Source organism: Myxine glutinosa, chromosome 4 (assembly GCF_964187855.1).
Source record: "Myxine glutinosa chromosome 4, kmMyxGlut1.1, whole genome shotgun sequence".
NCBI classification, from domain to species: Eukaryota; Metazoa; Chordata; class Myxini; order Myxiniformes; family Myxinidae; genus Myxine; species Myxine glutinosa.
The window spans coordinates 17573008-17593531 of NC_136264.1; the positions used below are offsets into that span (position 1 = coordinate 17573008).

The 20524-nt window shown below is 45.4% G+C and overlaps 1 protein-coding gene across 1 annotated transcript in view; it reads left to right on the forward strand.

Moving 5' to 3' along the window:
- The window catches only part of LOC137424473 (plasma membrane calcium-transporting ATPase 2), a 317166-nt gene that overhangs the window by 271613 nt on the left and 25029 nt on the right, over positions 1-20524 (forward strand). The window contains exons 13-16 of the mRNA XM_068111958.2: positions 3525-3612; positions 7122-7228; positions 11746-11937; positions 13128-13341. Of these exons, the coding sequence (XP_067968059.1) occupies positions 3525-3612; positions 7122-7228; positions 11746-11937; positions 13128-13341 (601 nt within the window). The remainder of the gene's footprint in view (positions 1-3524; positions 3613-7121; positions 7229-11745; positions 11938-13127; positions 13342-20524) is intronic.

The following is a 20524-nucleotide window of genomic DNA, read 5'->3' on the forward strand; positions in this document are numbered from 1 at the left end:
AGATTTCGGTTTCGGTTTCTGAGATTTGGGACATGGAATGTAGGGACAATGACAGGGAGATCAGGAGAAGTCGTGGAAGTATTGGTCAGAAGAAGGGTGGACATATGTTGTGTGCAGGAGACGAGATGGAAGGGAAGTGGTGTGAGAATGGTGAAGGGCAGGCAGGGACAGAAATACAAGTTTGTGTGGCAAGGGTGCCCGGTGGGCGTGAATGGTGTTGGTGTCCTGTTTTCTGAGGAGTTTGTAGACAGTGTGGTGAGTGTGACTAGAGTGAGTGAAAGGTTGATGATGGTGAAAATGATGATTGGAAAGCTCTTGGTGAACATCATCTCTGGATATGCTCCGCAGGTTGGTCGGAGCGATGAAGAGAAGGACAAGTTCTGGTGTGCTATAGAGAAGCTAATGGAAAACATGAAGATGAGGAAGTTGTTGTGGTAGGAAGAGACCTAAATGGACATGTGGGAAGGAGTATGGACGGTTTTGAGGGAGTTCATGGGGGTTATGGATATGGTGTGAGAAATGGAGAAGGTGAAAGGATTTTGGAGTTTGCTGATGGAGCTGATTTGTTGATTTGTAATATTCGGTTCCAGAAAGAGGATAATAAGCTTGTTACATACACGTCAGGTGGGTCGACGACAACCGTTGACTACCTGCTGGTGCGTAGGCGAGATAGGGGGCACCTCCGGGACACAAAGATGATCCCGGGGGAGGAGGCTGTTTCACAGCACCACTTGGTTGTCTGCGACATAAGGGTGAAAGGTGCAAGGAGACCTCGGCGGGTGAAGTACCAACCGAGAATGAAGGTGTGGAGGTTGAAAGAGGTGACAGTAAGGGAGGCATTAAAAGAGAGGCTGAGTATGGTGGAGGATGATGTGGTTGAGCTTAAAAGTGGTTGGAAGTCAATGAAAGATCGTCTGTTGGGAGCCGTTGGTGGGGTATATGGATGGACAAAAGGACCACTGAGGCACTCGGAAACATGGTGGTGGGATGATGAAGTTGGAAAGAAGATTGACGAGAAGAGGAAGAAGTTCAAGGAGTGGCAGAAGGCGAAGGGTACAGGGGCAGAAAAGGCAGAGCATGAAAGTTATAAGGCAGCCAAGAAGGCTGCAAAGAAAGGGGTAGCAAAGGCACAGGAGGCATGTCGGAAAATGTTCGGAGAACGCTTGGATTCGGAAGAGGGTCAGACAGCGGTATTCAGGATTGCAAAGCAGATAGCGAAAGAGAGGTGTGATGTGATGGGGGTGAGTTGCTTGAAGGATGAAGTGGGACAAATCGTTGTGAACTCAGATGGAATTAAAGGAAGATGGAAGAGATATATGGAAATACTGTTGAATGCAGAGAATGAATGGGATGGCAACATAGAGAGTAACCCAGTTTTAGGACCAGCAGAGAAGATAACCGAGCAGGAAGTTGAGGAAGCGATAAAAGCAATGAAGAGTAGAAAAGCGGGAGGGCCGACGGGAGTTGTGGGAGATATGTTGAAGGCAGCGGGAAATTGGGGTGTGAAGAGAATGACAGAGATCTGTAATCTGGTGGTGAAAGAAGGCCGCATTCCAGTGGATTGGGAACTGAGTACCCTCGTCCCTCTATACAAGGGGAAAGGTGACCCTCTGGACTGTGGCTCGTATCGAGCGATAAAGTTATTGGCGCATGGAATGAAGTTATTGGAAAGGGTGTTGGAGAGGAGGATAAGGAAGAAAGTGAAGATTGACCAAATGCAGTTTGGATTTATGCCAGGAAGAGGAACGACAGACGTGCTTTTTATTGTGAGGCAGTTGCAGGAGAAGTATATGTAGAAGAGGAAGAAGTTGTTTCTTGGGTTTGTTGATCTGGAGAAAGCATTCGATAGGGTTCCACGTGAAGTAGTGACATGGGCATTGAGGAAGTTAGGAGTGGAGGAATGGTTGATCAGACTAGTGATGGCAATGTACAAAAGAGCGTGCACAACTGTAAGGACGAAGGACGGGAACAGTGGTGTGTTTGAGGTGAAGGTGGGAGTGTATCAGGGGTCAGTACTAAGTCCACTATTATTTGTAGCTCTGATGGAGGTGCTGGCTCAGAACGTAAAGGAGGGTTTACCGTGGGAGTTGTTGTATGCAGATGATCTGGTATTGATTGCAGAAAGTATGGATGGACTGAAGGAGAAGATGAACAAGTGGAAGGACTGCATGGAGACAAAAGGTCTGAAGGTGAATATCGGAAAAACGAAGGTGAATGGCTAAGTGGTAAAGCATGTGGTGAGGTGGAAAAAACTGGGAAGTGGCCGTGTGCTGTGTGCAGGAAGGGTGTCGGAGTGAACTCCATTCAATGTACAATGTGCGCTGAGTGGGTTCATCAAAAATGTAGTGGTTTGAGAGGGTCATTGACCAGTGTGGCAGCTACATTCAAGTGTAAGGTGTGCACAGAGGGAGCTGCAGATGGAGGAAATGTTGAGTTGGATCTTGGAGATGGCGTGAAGCTGGAAGGTGTGAAAACATTTTGTTACCTTGGAGACGTGCTGAATGGAGAAGGTGGATCAGACTCGGCAACGGTTGCTCGAGTGAGATGTGCATGGAAGAAGTTTCGGGAACTGAGTGGCATGCTGACGAGGAGGGGAGTGTCATTGAAGCTGAAGGGAAAGGTGTATGCTGCATGTGTGAGAAGTGTTATGATTTATGGGAGTGAGACGTAGGTAATGAACATAGAGCAGCAACGAAGGTTGGAAAGGGTGGAAATGCGAATGGTTCGGTGGACGTGTGGAGTATCGTTGAGAGAGAGGAAGACAAATGATGAATTGCGAAAGATGATGGGAATAGAGCCTGTGATTGATGCTGTGAAGAGGAACAGGTTGAGATGGTTTGGTCATGTGTTGAGGAAGGATGAAAGTGACTGGTTTAAAAGAGTGATGGAAATGAATGTATAAGGAAGTAGAGGACGGGGAAGACTGAGAAAGACTTGGCTAAAGATGGTCGAAGAAGAAATGCGGGCAAGGGGGTTAACAAGGGGAGATGCAGAAAATAGGGCAAAATGGAGAACATTGTCATGGAGACCGCAAGGTTAACCCCCGCTCTTGCAGGGAAAATGGCCTTAAAATGCCTGTTGTTGTTTATCTTTATCTATCAATATTGTTGAAATGAAGATCAAATAGCTGTATGTTGAAATATGTTGAAAAAGTCAAAACTTTACATGGGGTGTACTTACTTTTTCACCTGACTATATATTTATATATTTATTTATATATTTATTTATTTATTTATATATTGATTTATTTATTTACATATATATTTATTTATTTACATATATATATATTTATTTCTATATATATATTTATTTACATATATATTAATTTATTTATATATATATATATATTTATATATATATATATATATATATATATATTTATATATATATATTTATTTACATATATATATATATATATTTATTTATATATATATATTTATTTACATATATTAATTTATTTTTTTTAATATATATATATATATATATATATATATATATTTTGTTTGTTTGTTTGCTTCTGCCAGATCGAGCAGGAGAGGATCGACAAGATTTGGCCCAAACTGCGTGTCCTCGCTCGCTCATCACCAACCGACAAGCACACACTCGTTAAAGGTGTGTACACCTTGTGGCCAACTGTGCACAACTGTGCACGTGCATTATTAATATTTTGACGGAATTCCAGTTGTGCATCCCACATAATGTTTTGACTTGTCTGTTATTTACTAACGTCCTGTACTTCATCCAAAAGTACAGATTTGTTGCCGCACATCCTTGTCCAGTATAATGATTATTTGTATAAGCTCTTCGATATGAGACTTGCACAGTCTGAACGCTTCCTTTTGTGTCGAATGCAGTGCTGGCCTTCTCTTTCGCCTTTATTCACCTGTATTACTCATGTTAGCAAGTCACGCTGTTATAAATCAGTAATGAGTGTTTTCTGGTTTTAAGGGTACGTTTCAAGTTGGGGTTGACCAATTCAACCGGAATTGTGATTTCCATAAGGTTCCCTCGAGTAAATTATTAATACTTTCTTCTATGTGAATATAATCATATATCTGGATAAATGTGAGTATAATCCCGGCTGTTATTGTCACTCATTTAATCCAAGCAGTCCCATTCCACAATAATAGTATTCCAACTCTTTCAGTCGGATAGGCAGCCTCTTTTGGAATGTGGGAAATCACGCTTTCAAAAATGACACAAGAATGCACAAAGCAGATGATGCGATAGATAAACAGATAGAAAGATAAGTAGAATGAGAAATGTATATGTATTTAAAAAATAGGAACTGGTAATGGGAATTGGACACCCTATCCAAAGAGCATTTTATCAACACAGAACATATTTTTTGGGGTTTATAATAACCCGTTCATAATTTTCCCACGTTGGATAAGAGGCTTAAATATTATGAACGAGAGAGATACCCGTGCTACGCACGGGTGGGAGGCCAGAAGCAAACAGGCAATGCAGAAACTGCGGATGTTAAAGCATGAAACCAATAAATTCCACATTCCTGTAGCACCTTCAGTCGCACGTCAGACATGGACAGCAAGTTCGTGAAGGACTTCCATGAAAAACGTACCCGTTCGCAAACAAACGGGTACGTTCACGTAGAGAAACATCGATCGTGGGACCGTGGCGAATCTGCATATGGCGATGGCAAAATATCAGAAATTGAAGGTTTTTTTATTTTAAATGATTCATATAAACATCCGTTGAATCACATCACACGCAAATCATCAAAATCTAAACAGTATCTTTAGAATTTCAATAAAAGCCACATCACTGTTCATATCGGTAAATATTATTCCATCGTGTTTCAAATCCTGATCGATACACTATGATCGTGATGATAGTGATCGTGAATCGTGATCGATAATCGTGTTCACAATCGCTATGTCGTATGTACTCCCGATACGTGTATCAAATTCCCGATACGTGTAACTGTACCAAATCAACAGTGAAAAGGATTTTGAGCCGATAGGTGTTACGGCCTTGGCAAGATCGATGGAGACAGCAATCTGTTAGCGATCGATGGAGACATGTTGCTTTCCCGGGTGCTGCACAAACGGCTTCACCGATCGCGCGGTACCCGGGAAAGCAATATCGTCACAATGAGAACAATGAACGTTATGCGAACGCGAATGTTATGTGGAAGTCCAAACCTGAGAATGCTGGAGACTAAAGCTGAAATTGGGAAAACTAAATAGCCTATTTTACTCCTGGGGATCCCAGGATTATCCACCCAAAATATCTTTGTGATCGGTTCAGCAGTTTTTACGGTACCTTCGAACGGACGGACGGACGGACGGACGGACAGACAGACAGACAGACAGACGGGTGGACATTTGGTGAATTATAGTAAGATACCATGGTGGTAGAATGGTACTCTTAGATTAAATAAGTGATTTTTTGTTTTCTTTTCTTTGTTTATTTTTTTCTCTTTTATCCCTCTTTTACTCTTAAATTCTTTCTTTATCCATCTACCGAGGGATAAGTTAATTCTTACAACAAAAATCGTACTGCAAAGTTCATTTGTCTGCTACTTTTTTTTCTTCTGCTTTCTTTTTTTCTTCTTTTTTCTTCACCCCAAATAAGTTGCAAAGCCACTTCAGGTAAGAGGCTAAGGGAAGGACTCTGAGTGATTTTTCATTCTGTCTGTCTGTCTGTATTTTGTCTGTCTTTGTTTGTTTGTCTGTCAATTGCCTACAAGTCACAATTTTAAACCAATCTTCACAAAACTTCACCAGATGGTAGAGGTGGTAATAAGGAAAGAGCTTATTGATTTTAAGGTCAAAGGTAAACTTGAGGTCAAATTTCTAAAAGTGTCACTTTTCATCTGATTTAGAAATTAAACAGCAATTACATAGTGAATCACTGAATTGGGAAAGCAACTATTTTGAGGTCAAAAGGCTAAAGGTCAACTCAAGGTCAGACTTCTAATATCAATTGTCATCTGAACAATCATATTTTTTCATCCAATTGACTTGAAAATTGAACAGCAATTGCATAGTACCTCGCTGAATTGGGAAACAAACTATTTATAAGGTCAAAAGGTCAACTCAAGGTCAAACTACTAAAATCATTAATTTTCATCTGAACAACAACAACACAACAGGCATTTTAAAGGCCATTTTCCCTGCAAGAGCGGGGGTTAGCCCTGCGGTCCCCATGACAATCTTCTCCATTTTGCCCTATTTTCTGCATCTCCCCTTGTTAACCCCCTTGCCCACATTTCTTCTTCGACCATCTTTAGCCAAGTCTTTCTCGGTCTTCCCCGTCCTCTACTTCCTTCCACATTAATTTCCATCACTCTTCTCAACCAGTCACTTTCATCCTTCCTCAACACATGACCAAACCATCTCAAACTGTTTCTCTTCACAGCATCCATCACAGGCTCTATTTCCATCATCTTTCGCAATTCATCATTTGTCTTCCTCTCTCTCAACGATACTCCACACATCCACCGAACCATTCGCATTTCCACCCTTTCCAGCCTTCGTTGCTGCTCTACGTTCATTACCCATGTCTCGCTCCCATAAATCATAACACTTCTCACACATGCAGCATACACCTTTCCCTTCAGCTTCAACGACACTCGCCTCCTCGTCAGCACGCCACTCAGTTCCCAAAACGTCTTCCATGCACATCTCACTCGAACAACCGTTGCCGAGTCTGATCCACCTTCTCCATTCAGCATGTCTCCTAGGTAACAAAATGTTTTCACACCTTCCAGCTTCACGCCGTCTCCAAGATCAATTTTCATCTGAACAATCGTCAATTTTCATCTGATTAACCTGAAAGTTAAAGAACAATTGCATTGAACATCACGGAATTAGGAAACCAACTATTTTTGGGGTCAAAATGTCATAGGTCAACTCAAGGTCAAACTTCTAATGTCATTTTTCATCTGAAACATCATCAATTTTAATCCGATGGACCCGAGCTTTGATCAAGATCATCAGTTTTAATCTTAATGAAATTGACAATTTGATGTATCCATGGCAACCATTGTTGGGGGGAGGGGTGGATTTTGCAAGTATCTTGCTCTGCATGACGTCTTCTTGTTTTTTATTGATTTGTGCAAAATGTCTGTAATGGTGTTTTTGTTGTGGACGTAGGGATAATTGACAGCACCATCGGTGACCAGCGACAGGTTGTAGCTGTCACGGGGGATGGAACGAATGATGGACCAGCACTCAAGAAGGCCGATGTGGGCTTTGCAATGGTATGGTTTGTTATTGATATCGGTTAATTTTGCATGTCAAAGATTATGCCCTATACTGTTTTGTTTTTTTTGTTTTTTTTGTATACAAGATCGAGGCTCGTGAAAGAGCGAACATTAATCACACAGAAAGACAAACCGACACATAAAACATATAACATTGGGAGTGGTAGACAAGATGGGGAGAGAGGGGGAAGGACACAAACACAACACTTGAGAGCAGGGACCGAGAGACATGGAGACATCGAGAGATCTGTGAGAGGGTGAGGGCTTTGGAGGGGGGCATGGGAAGGGGGAGGGGGCATGGGAAGGGGGGGGGTGGTGGGAGAGGTATAAAACATATGGACACTGCCAGGACCTCCAGGAAAGAAGTTGGAATTTCAAACAAGGTGGATCTGGGGTGAATTAGCGGGGGTAGAAAAGATCAAGGTTTTGGATGGGGGAAGATAAAAGATGGTGGTGAACAGCTGTTTTAAAGACCTGGAGGGAGGAGTGGGATTGAAGGGAGTGAGGGAGTTTGTTCCAGAGGCGGGAGAAAAGAGGAATGAAAGAGTGAAGGTGAGCAGACAGCCGAGATTTCGGCAGTTTAACCATCAGAGGGTTTCTGGCAGATCTTGTGCGACCTGTAGGAATATTTGGGGGACAGAGCACAGAGAGAGCTGGGGGTGCAAGGCCGGAGAGGAGTCAGAAGAAGACAGAAAGACCACCTACCTGCCTGCGGTGAGTGAGTGAAAGGCTCTCAGAGATAGCTTCATCGCGGGAGATTCCAATAATTCTGAAAGCTTTGGTTTCAACAGCGTGAAGCTGAGCTAGGTGTGAGGCAGGAGCACCCCCCATAGGGGAGAACAGTATTCCATTGAGCTGCGGATGAACGCCTTGTATGTGGTGAGGAGCTCAGGTGTGCCGAGGAAGGACTTCGCACGACGGAGGATGCCCAGTCGGCGACTGGCTTTGGAGGCCAGCTTGGAAATGTGGTTTTCCCAAGAAAGATCATGGCAGATAGTGAGACCCAAAAGCTTGAGCGACAGAACTTCTTGGAGAGGATTGTTGAGAAAGTAGATGGGAGGGTTGTCCAGTCGATCTTTTCGGAGAGACATAGTAAGAGTGTGAGATTTGTCAGGATTGAAAGACATGTTCCACTTGTTTGACCAGTCTGTGATCTTGTCCAAGTCTTCAGAGAGCAACTGTTGCAACTGTCTGTTGAGAAAAACAACAACTTTGAAATATCAAAAACATGGACTTTATTAACACAGACCTCTCGGAGCATCTTAGTGTAGAACGAAGACGGAGAAAATTTAAGGTCATCATTCGGGATCATAATTTTATATTTTTTACTTTTCCATACCCATGCATATTTACTTTTCCATACATGACGTGTTCATTCTTGCTGAGAGTCGTGAAGAAATGCAAACAACTTTCAGCACGTTTCAAAAGAAAAAGTCAAATTCCACCTATTTTATAACATTGAGGCAACAACAAATGGATGCACCACAACACCATAAGGGTGAGAACACGAGGGTCTCAGCAGGTGTAGTAAAGCCTACAGTGAGGAAAATGAGAACACGAGGTAACCGTTCTATTGGCAGACTTGATATCCTGTCGGGAAATGCTCCAGACAACGGATTTGCGAAACACAGTTCCGTAGGCTAGAAACCAGGGCTATGAAAGACTGCAGGTTATCATTAAGCTTAGATTTGGCAAGGATGACAATAAAACGGTTTCTGGCAGAATTAATGCAACCTGGAGGGGCAGAGGCAAGGAGGAGCAAGACCAGAATGGAGTTAGTTAAAAATTTTAAAAAACTGCAATGCTACAAACCTGCCCAAAGTTTTTATTAAAAAATAAAACACATCCTTAAGTATTGCTTTGCCAAATTAAACCATTCACTCGTACCCTGTCCACTGTTGACTTGCTTCATTGCTTATATTTTCTGGCTCCCTATGCCCCACCTCTGTTGTATGCATTATCCTTTAACCTCCAACCAAGTAAAAACTTTCAAAACAAGGTTGACACAGTCAAGGGCAGTGGGGGCCACTCCAGCCTCAAAACGGGATGTTGCGGCAAACAGAGCAGAAGTATTAAAATAGAATGAAGAACTAGTCTTGCTAGTGAAGACTGGTGTCTATCTCTTCCACTCTCTGCTGCTCCATACCTCAACCCTCAGATCGGCAGGCAGCAGCCTCCTCACTCTCTGCAGACTTGGACAAAATCACAAACTGGTCAAACAAGTGAAACATGTCTTTCCATCCTGACAAATCTCACACTCTCATCCTGTCTCTCTGAAAAGACCGTCTGGACAACCCTCCCATCCACTTTCTCAACAATCCTCTTGAAGAAGTTCTGTCACTCAAGCTTTTGGGTCTCACTATCTGCCATGATCTGTCCTGGGAAAACCACATTTCCAATCTGGCCTCCAAAGCCAGTTGCCGACCAGTCATCCTCAGTCGTGTGAAGTCCTTTCTGCGCACTTCTGAGCTCCTCACCACATACAAGGCTTTCATCCACAGCTCAATGGAATACTGTTCTCCCCTCTGGGCTGGTGCTCCTGCCTCCCACCTAGCTTGGCTTCACGCGGTTGAAACCAAAGCATTCAGAATCATTGGAATCTCCCGCGATGAAGCTGATTCAGAAGGGCATCTCACTTGCTCACCGCAGGCAGGTTGTTGGTCTTTCTGTCTTCTACAGACTCCTCTCCGGCCTAGCTCCCGCAGCTCTGTCTGTGCTCTGTCCCCCAAATATTCCTACAGGTCGCACAAGATCTGCCAGCAACCCTCTTCTGGTGAAACTGCCAAAATCAAGACTCTCTATTCACCTTCACTCTTTCATTCCTCTTTTCTCCCACCTCTAGAACAAACTCCCTCACTCTCTTCAATCCCACTCCTCCCTCCAGGTATTCAAAACAACTGTTCACTACCATCTCTTATCTTCCCCCATCCAAAACCTTGATCTTTTCTACCCCCGTTAATCACCCCAAATCCACCTCTTTTAATCTCCAACTTCTTTCCTCAAAGTCCTAGTCATGTTCATTTACTTTATACCGTGGCAGCTTCTCCTTGATTTCCACGGTTGTTAACACACCTTGATGAGAATCCTGTTCACTTCGTCCAGAAGAAATAAAATAAGCTTCGATGATCATTTGTAAATTACTGCAGGTTTCCACCGCTTAATATAATCCCAACAAAGATATCCCATATAATGTACAAATATTACATGCTGGTTTATAAAACTACTAGCGAGGTATCCGTGCTATGCATGGGTGGAAAGCCAAAAGCAAACAACCAATGCGGAAACGGTGAATGCTAAACAATGGCACCAATGAATTCCACATTCCTGTGCCACCTTCAGTTGAACGTCAGACATGGACAGCCAGTTCGGGAATGACTTGCAAAAAAACGTATTCAGTCTGAATGGTTCTATCCCCACTTAATGGCGAATCTGCATATGGCGAATCTGCGAATATCACTGTTAGAAAGTAGAAGCCCCACGTCATTTCCTCATTCATATTTAAACTCAATATCTCTATTTTCATTCCAAACAGCATCATTCCAATCATACATTAATACCATAACAATATACCATACTGTTTTAAATCAAGATTGCATCGAGATATTATCAAACCAGCGCCATTGGCGTCATCTGTTCACTTCCGGATTCGGCAGCAGATTCGTATGGAGCCAATTTCAAAATCATATTTTTATTGAGGAACTTATGAAACCGCCTGCCGTGCAACATTCGCTGGGACCCCAAAACGTTCCACAGAAGGTTTGGTGGGGCTAGCCCCAAAACTGAGGGAGTAGATTCAGGATGGACAGACAGACAGACAGTCTCAGGTTTTAACAGAGTCAGGAAAACAGATCAGGATCAGGATCTCAGGTCAGGAAAACAGAGTTTTACTGACTACAAAAGTAAGGAGTTGTGTTTTAAGTGGTATGCCACTACCACTACCCACCCAGCGAGGCGTTGCCACATCACGTCATAACGCTTCAACTGATTTCTACGGTTTGGCCTGTAGGGAGTGGACAGACAAAAACCAAAAAACCAACCAACCAAACCGAACATACTTGGTGAAATTTATTTCGCCAAGTAAAAAACCTGGGTGAAAACTAACGTCCGTCCACCTTAAGCGGCAGAGGTAATAAAGTAAAATAGTTTGTAATTATAAAATTCTGTGTTTCTTATTCTGTTGCTTTGCATTGTGGTGAGCTTGCTTCCTGTCCCCAAAAAAATTGTACCCACATTCCAGGAGGTGTATGTTCAAAGCCCTTTCTTGGGGTGGCAATTTCACCGACTGTTTTTGAAACCTTCATGTAACCTCATAAATGATCCCAATCTCCACATATTTCTCGTATGTAAACCTGTCACTAACAAAGCAATCGTACATTTAGATGGAGCTGTTAGGATTTATTTTGTTTGGTCCCCAAGTGCATGATTGGTTACCCCAAAAGCTGTGAAGATGGGTTACATCCGCAGGACACGTTCCACGGGATGCAGCAGTACTGCCGCTGCTTTCTGTTTTTCAGGGCCTTGCAGGGACGGATGTGGCCAAGGAGGCATCTGATATTATCCTCACGGATGATAACTTCAGCAGCATCGTGAAAGCTGTCATGTGGGGTCGCAATATTTATGACTCGATATCCAAGTTCCTGCAGTTCCAACTTACGGTCAATGTCGTGGCCGTCATCGTGGCCTTCACTGGTGCTTGCATCACACAGGTCAGAAGTCTTTCCCTGTACAATGGAATACTCATCTCTGTGAAGGCCATTGTAGTTTATGGTAGAGCACAAGCGAATAAATAAAACACAAAAGTTTAGAGCATGTTAACCAGCACAGGACAGGTGTGGCTGACATTTTTAGCATTTTAAATTTTTTTTTTTTTTTTTTTTTTTTTTTTTTTGGTATACATGATCGAGGCTCGTGTAAGAGCTAAATATATACTGAGGTGGAAGCACCTTGGTTCAGTTTTACACCTCATCAGAGCAACAAAACTGCAATAACCCTCCTTTGATCTGACAAATGTTCACCACTCAGTTGGCTGCACCTTCTCACAGTGCTGTAAATTGAATCTTATCGACGTAGTTTCCAAAATTCGTTGTTCATCACCCTATTATCATTTTGAACACTCTTTACATCAATAAATAAACAAGAAAGGCATCGTGTAGAGCACGAAACTTGCAAAATCCACCCTGCCACCAAAAAAAGTTGCCATGGATACATCAACTTGTCCGTTTCATTAAGATTAAAATTGACAATCTTAATCAAAGCTCAGGTCAATCAGATGAAAATTGATTATTTTCAGATGAAAATGAATTTTAGAAGTTTGACCTTGAGTTGACCTTTGACCTTTTGACTTCAAAAATAGTCGGCTTCCTATTTCAGTGAGGCACTATGTAATTTCTGTTTAGGGAACCATGATTGTCATGGGGCCCGCAAGGCTAACCCCCGCTCTAGCGGGGAAGATTGGCCTTAAAACGAAAAGTCAATCGGATGAAAATTGACGGTTTCAGATGAAAATTGATGATGTTTAGAAGTTTGACCTAGAGTTGACCTTTGACTTGACCTCAAAAATAGCTGGTTTCCCAATTTAGTGACTCAATGTGCAAATGCTGTTCAACTTTCAAGTCAATCGGATGAAAAATGACGATTTTAGAAATGTGACCTCAAGATGACCTTTGACCTCAAAATCGATAGGCCTCTCAGTTGTGACTACCTCTACACCTTGATAAAGTTTTATGACGATCGGTTTAGAATTGTGACCTGTAGACAATTGACATACAAACAGACAGATAGACAGAATAACGCGCAAGCCCAACCAATAAGAAAAATCTTCGATTTTGCAAGTCGTAATTTAATTGTAGATGACGGTATCAAGAACACTCATACAAATGATGATTTTCCTTCACAGGACTCTCCACTGAAGGCAGTGCAGATGCTCTGGGTGAACCTCATCATGGACACTTTTGCATCGCTGGCGCTCGCCACGGAGCCACCAACAGAGGCCCTTCTGCTCCGTCGCCCATATGGGCGTGACAAGCCGCTTATTTCACGGACGATGATGAAGAATATTCTCGGGCATGCTGCTTTCCAATTGGTCATCATCTTTTCACTTCTTTTCGTAGGTATGCTCTGTTGTACCCTGTTGCAGGTATTTTAACCCTAATTTTCCCATCTGCATTCTCCTGAAGCCATAAACCGTTTTCCCCAGAAGCGTCCCTCCTTATTAAACTCCTAAAATCATGGCTTTCCATCCACCGTTGTCTTTTGTTCCTTTCGCCTGTTTCACCCGATTCTTCCTCTTTTTGCTCAGAACTACTATTTCCATCCCTCCCACCCCCGTTCCCTCCCAGGACTTCAAGCAGACAGTGCACCATTTTCCCAATGAACGTTTTTTATTCATAACTGAAGAGATCAAACTGAACACTCTTGTAGTTGAAGGAGGTTACATGACGGGAATACCTGTAAAAAAAAACATGTATAAATCGAAATTCACTGGTTGTAAAAGTATTCAGCCCCTTAGTTCAGTACTTGGTGGAAGCACCATTTGCAGCAATGACTGCTACGAGTTGTTTTGGGTCATAGGCCTCTACCAGCTTTGCCCAGTGAGATGGTGAAATCTTTGCCCATTCTTCATGTGAAAATTGCAAGTTTGATTGCAAGTTTGAGTTTGCAAGTTCTTCCAAGTTTGATCGGAATCGTTGATGGACTGCCATTTTCAAATCTCGCCATAAATGTTCAATTGGGTTCATTTCAGGTCTTTGACTGGGCCACTGAAGAACATTTATCCAATTGACTTGAAAATTGAACAACATTTGCATATTGAGTCACTAAATTCGAAAACAACTATTTTGGGGGTCAAAAGGTTAGGGTCAACTCAAGGTCAAACTTCCAAAATCATCAATTTTCATTTTCTTCTCATTCACACACTCTAGTGTGGGTTTAGCTTTGTGCTTCGGATCATTGTCCTGATGAAATGTAAATCTCCTACACAATTTCAGATTCATGGAATGACTCGAGCAGGTTTTCATCAAAAATTATCCTGTACTTTGTACTGTCTGTTGTGGAAATCAACCAGATTCACAACGTGTTCCATATGTATGGTTTAATCTCAATCAGATCTGTACATCATCCTGTAAAGTACATCAAGCAACATACATGTCAGGATCTAGGCATCATATGAGAAGATTGAATATATCAGTCAATGCAAGCAAACCTAGAATATAGGCGGGTACGTACCATTCAATTCCACATGGCATTGTATAATGATGTCGCAGGAGTGGCCTCGAGTCGCGGACGTCCGAGGTCTTATAGACACCGCCCAGCGGTTTAAGGGAGCACCAAACCTGGGTTCAACTTTGGTACAATTTCACCACATTCTCCCCACCGTTAGAACTATACTGCCGCTCGGCAGGAAGCGAGTGCGCGTCAGCATTAACGGATTGAGGAAGTCATCATTTTATTCTTGGGGTGTTAAAGACATATTTCCCTATAAAGTCAGTCGGTCCTTCCATAGCGGTCAGGGTGGCGAAATTACCCTGCCAACACAGGGTCGGAAACTACCGGGTACGACATCCCCAAGCCCGGAGTCCCCCTGCTTCGGAGTAGCCGCTGGAGGCAGGTGTCGGAGGGGCACCTCAGTGCCTTCACTGCTTCAGGCAGGGGTGTATCAGGCGAAGGGAGGGACGGTCACGTGGGTCACAATAGTCTAGTCTTACAGCGGGGTCGTCGGCACAGTAGCTAGATAGGATACGTTGTACCTTGGCGAAGAGCGAATTTCCATTCGTCGCAATGCAACACATGTGTAAATCAGTAAGCCTCTTTACAGTAAGCTGTAACCGTAAGTAAGGTTACATGACAGGAGGCCATTACAGTGAGTCCATTGCAGTCTGTACCTGCCTAGGCTCCCAAGGGTACATGATCGATCCATGTTAGGTCCATGTCATGGAATTACAGTAAGCAAGTACAGTAAAGAATTACAGTAAGCTGTAACAGTAAGTAAGATGACATGACAGGAGGCCATTACAGTAAGTCAATTGCAGTCTGTACCTGCCTAGGCTCCCAAGGGTACATGATCGATCCATGTTAGGTCCATGTCATGGAATTGCCGAGGGAGAGAATCGATGAGAGCCATAACGAGAGTTACTCGACACCGGCAGCGGCCCTGTTGAATCACGAGACTCGAGCGTCCTCTGACGGCAGCTCATACGCATTACAAACTCTTGTTCCGGCACGTGAATCTACCGTTGGCAGCGATCCTTCGCACGAGACACGAGCGGCCTCTGAAGGCTGCCTGGACGACCGGCATGGCTGATTACGACGACGCACAAAACGACCAGAACGCGCCTCTCCAGCGAAGCGCGCAGAACCTCCGGGATGCATATGGCAATCCTGTCCTGCTGTACAGCGCTCGGAGGATCGGAGAAGATCGGCTATACCGGCTACCGAGAGGATGCCCCGGATGGAAGGATTGTCCCATTCAAAGCGAATTGAATTGTCCCATTCACAAACCGAGAGAGAGTCCCGGCTGGACAAACCTTGTTTGTCCCAGCGTTGTCCCGGATGGATTGTCCCATTCACAAACCGAGAGAGAGTCCCGGCTGGACAAACCTTGTTTGTCTCAGCGTTGTCCCGGATGGATTGTCTAGATGTCGAGATGATTGTCATGCTAGATGTCCCGGATGGATTGGCCATCCACGGATGTCCGACTGATCCATCCATTCAACGCCTTCATTGCATGGCACGGATCCAGCCGGACCGCGGATGGATCGACCATCCACGGACGCAAAGACTCAGAGACCCAAAGACAGCCATCGCCCCGGATGGACTGTCCATCCATGCTAGATGTCCCGGATGGATTGTCCATCCACGGATGTCCGACCGATCCATCCATTCAACGCCTTCACTGAATGGCTCGGATCGACCATCCATGGACTCAAAGACTCACTCAAAGACACAAAGACATCCATGGACGTCATCCTGGGTCCCCACAAGGGGCGAGGTGCGAGGCGTTATACCGAACGGCATCCGGATCGCGGATGGATTGCCCAACCTCCTGGGATCCCACCCCCCTCCCCCCCCCCCCCCCACCGAGGTTGCAGCGGCGCGCTGCATACCGAAGTCAGACGACCTTCACAGTCTGGGTCAGTCTGAGTCACAGTCAGTCTGGGGCACAGGGGAAAATGGAATCAGACGAGGCGTCTCGCAGTCTCGAAATGTGCGTGGATACGAGCCAAGAGCTCTGTCCGATAAACAACAAGCCCAGAGTCAAGGGCGAGCAGGCAGTACGGTGCCCCCGTTACTTGCGCAGGTGACAAGGGAGTCGGGCGCGACGCTCAATGTCACCATTTCACGAGGTCACCGTGTACTCCCTAAACGGCGCGGGCGCGCGACCTTGAGGTAGCGCCGCGTTACGTAGTTTAAGTCGTTTACGTAAAGGACATTTGGTACGTAGTTTACCAAGGTACATGGAAATGTAAACGAATCCCCGATGATGAGATCGCGTGAAGCACGCAATTACGTTAATGACGCCGTAGAGCAAACGCGTGATTAGTCGGTGACGTCATCAATTGGTTCGGGCGCGTGCAGTTCGTTGGCAAAACCGAAAGTCGTCCTCGGCCTGTCGAGCCAGCGTGGCACGCTGAGACGAGTGGGCGAGCATGCTGGGCCGCAATAATTTGCACGGCCTGAAGTAGCGTCTCGTTCGATGGCTTTCGGGCAGGGTTTGTCCGGGGTTAAAGCGGGGAATAGCGGCAGCAGTGCGGTAGTTATCAACGGTATCTAGCATGATACGATACATCACGCCAACACAAATCACATTTCACAAATCACATTTCACAAATCCCCGAGTGCCGTGAACCCCTTAGAACCCTTTTAAGATTGTTTATTAAGGTTATGACAGCGGAAGAAGATGAAAGTTTAGGAAGACCATGCTCGGTGAGTCCCCGAGTGGAGCCAAACGAGCCTCATGCGTTGAGGCGAGTCCGGGCAGCGGTGTTCGCCGGCCTCGCTGAGAAGCCATGCGTAGGTGGGATTCCGACCAGCAGCAACGGGGCCACAGAGTAGTGCCAGCGAGGGGAATCACATGCGCTTCGCGTGAAGAAGGGGTCCATCCAGCGAAGATGCGGCGCGCGCGGCTGGCGCGTCGTGCCTAGTGAGGATGCCATCCAGCGATGGTACAGCGCGTGATTCGTGCGGGAGGAGGTGATTCCGGCGAGCAGCGATAGGAATCGCCGGCCTCGCCGAGTAGGGCCCGCGAAGGGAGCAACGTGTGGCTTCGCGCGGAGGAGGTGATTCCACCGAGCAGCCGGAGTGAGCCGGCCGTGTGAGGCACAGCGTGATTCCGACGAGCAGTGCGCGATTTGCGCGGAGGAGGTGGTTCCACCGAGCAGCGAGGGGATTCGCGTGGAGGAGGTGATTCCACCGAGCAGCCGGAGTAAGCCGGCCGTGTGAGGCACGGCGTGATTCCGACGAGCAGTGCGCGATTCGCGCGGAGGAGGTGGTTCCACCGAGCAGCGAGTGGTCAGGGTGAGCCGGCCGTGTGAGGCACGGCGTGATCCCGACGAGCAGTGCGGAGGAGGTGATTCCACCGAGCAGCCGGAGTGAGCCGGCCGTGTGAGGCACAGCGTGATTCCGACGAGCAGTGCGCGATTCGCGCGGAGGAGGTGGTTCCACCGAGCAGCGAGGGGATTCGCGTGGAGGAGGTGATTCCACCGAGCAGCGAGTGGTCGGAGTGTGCCGGCCGTGTGGAGGCATGGCCGACATGGGAGTCGTGATCACTCGCGTGGGAATCTCATCTCGGGCCGAGGCACGCAAATCTAGGATGATTCTCTCGGACGGAGCCATTAGCGTTTCGAGCAACCGAGGCTAGACTCGTACCTTCGGCGCCAAGCGGGTCCGTCGTTCCGACGGGGTTGCGGCCCAGGACATTTCCCAGTGGCCTCCTTCAGCAGGCGCCTTGCCGGAGTCCGTCACGCCTGCTCCGGCGTCCGGGCCCCAGGAGAGCAGTTCGCGCTTTGACGGCGCGGTTCTGCAAAATGCTTGCGCTTCCGGTCCCGTCGAGGTAGACCGGCAGCGAGAGTCGTCGGAGCTCCGTGGCTGGAGCTGGCTCGATGGGCTCTCAGCTGGTCATTCTTCTCCGAGGTGGGCCGCGCAGGAGCATGGAGAATGTCGGGAAACGCTCGTCTGAGATCAGCGTTCATCCGGCCATCGCCAGACTTGTGTCCCACCATTCCCGAAGATCTTGATTGAGATTAAGTGTTGTGGAAATCAACCAGATTCACAACGTGTTCCATATGTATGGTTTAATCTCAATCAGATCTGTACATCATCCTGTAAAGTACATCAAGCAACATACATGTCAGGATCTAGGCATCATATGAGAAGATTGAATATATCAGTCAATGCAAGCAAACCTAGAATATAGGCGGGTACGTACCATTCAATTCTACATGGCATTGTATAATGATGTCGCAGGAGTGGCCTCGAGTCGCGGACGTCCGAGGTCTTATAGACACCGCCCAGCAGTTTAAGGGAGCACCAAACCTGGGTTCAACTTTGGTACAATTTCACCACACTGTCCATTGTCCCTTCTATCCCAACAAGCTTGCCAGTCCCTGCTGATGCACATCAGCTCCATAACATGATGCTGCCACCACCATGTTTGACAATATGGATGGTGTTGACTGGGTGATGTGCAGTGCTCAGCTTGTGCCAGACGTAACTCTTTGAATTTAGACCAAAAAGTTCAAATTTTTTTTGTCTGAATACAAAACTTTTCTCTACAAGCCCCCAGTATCATTAAGATGCTTTTTCGCAAACTCCATACGAGCTTTTAGATGCGTTTTTTTCAGTAATGGCGGCTTTCTTGTCACCTGTCTATCGAGGCCAGCTTTGTGAATGTAACGGGATATTGTTGATTGATGAACACTGACCCCATCTCGGGCATAGAGACTTGCGGATCTTTCAAAGTAATTTTTGGATATACAATGACATCCCGAACCAATTTCCCGCTTCGCCAGCTGCCGAGTCTGGGTGGTGGTATGATACGTCTTCTACTTCGTAATGATGGATTTCACCGACTCAAAGGGATAATGAGTGACTTTTAAATCTTCTTATAACCCTCTCCTGAACGGTGCTTCTTCATCGCTTTATGTTTGACTTTTTTGGAAAACTTCTTGGTTTACATGTTTGGTTGACCAAGTGAGTTGCACCTTAAAATTAAGCTTCCCCACTTATCCAAGAAGTTTTAAGTTAAACCACTGATTACATCCAGGTGAAACTTATTACACAAATTTTGTAACCTTTCAAATAATTTGCTCCTGAAGTGATTTCGAGTTAATTAGTCAAGGGGTTTGAATACTTATTCAACTTCGAATCATCTGAATTTCTCTGTTATTCAAACTTATTCACATTTTGTCTGAGGTTTTTAGGTTTATATATTTGGAGTAGTTTGTGAAGACTCTATATATATATATATAGAAATCCATCGTGTTAACTTTGATTTGAAAGCATCATGAAATAAGCTCACATGGCATCAATATGTGAAACTTTGAAGGGGGGGGGGGGGGGGGGGGGAATACTTTTGCAGGCTACTGATATTTTCCACCCCCATTGACTCAACCCACTTACTTTCTCGTTTCCTCTCCCCATTCTCTTGCTTGTTGTGTTCAACTGTTGCCAGCACGAGCAGTGTCATTTTGGGCCCCGCCCTCTGGGGCTGCATGTCGTCGAAGCCTTCCCCTCTCACCTGCTGTGCCAACCCGGAAATTGTCCGCCTCCCCTGCTGTCGGGAAAGCTTCTGAATTCCTTGACTGAATGTGCCCATAGATTGTGCCAACAAGCATTGATTGTGGAGGTTTTTAACTTTGTCGACAGAGTCCTTGATGGTGCTGAAACAATGCGCGATGTTGAAGTCATTATTTATTTATTTTTGTATACAAAGTCGAGGCTCGTGTAAGAGCTAACACATAAAAGACATAAAAACATTAACAGAAACACACATAAAACATGTAATATAGGGAGTGGGTGACAAGAGGGGGAGAGAGAGCGAAGCACAACAGCAGAGAACAGGGACATCGGTATATCTGTGGAAGAGAGAGGGCTGGGGCAGGGTACATGGGATAAGCACGATGGACACTACTGGGGACTTTAAGGAAAGAAAACGGAATTTGAAGGGGGTGTGTTAATGGGGGTAGAAAAGATCAAGGTTTTGGATGGGGCAAGATAAGAGATGGTGGTGAACAGCTGTTTTAAAGAGCTGGAGGGTGGAGTGGGATTGAAGAGAGCGAGGGAGTTTGTTCCAGAGGC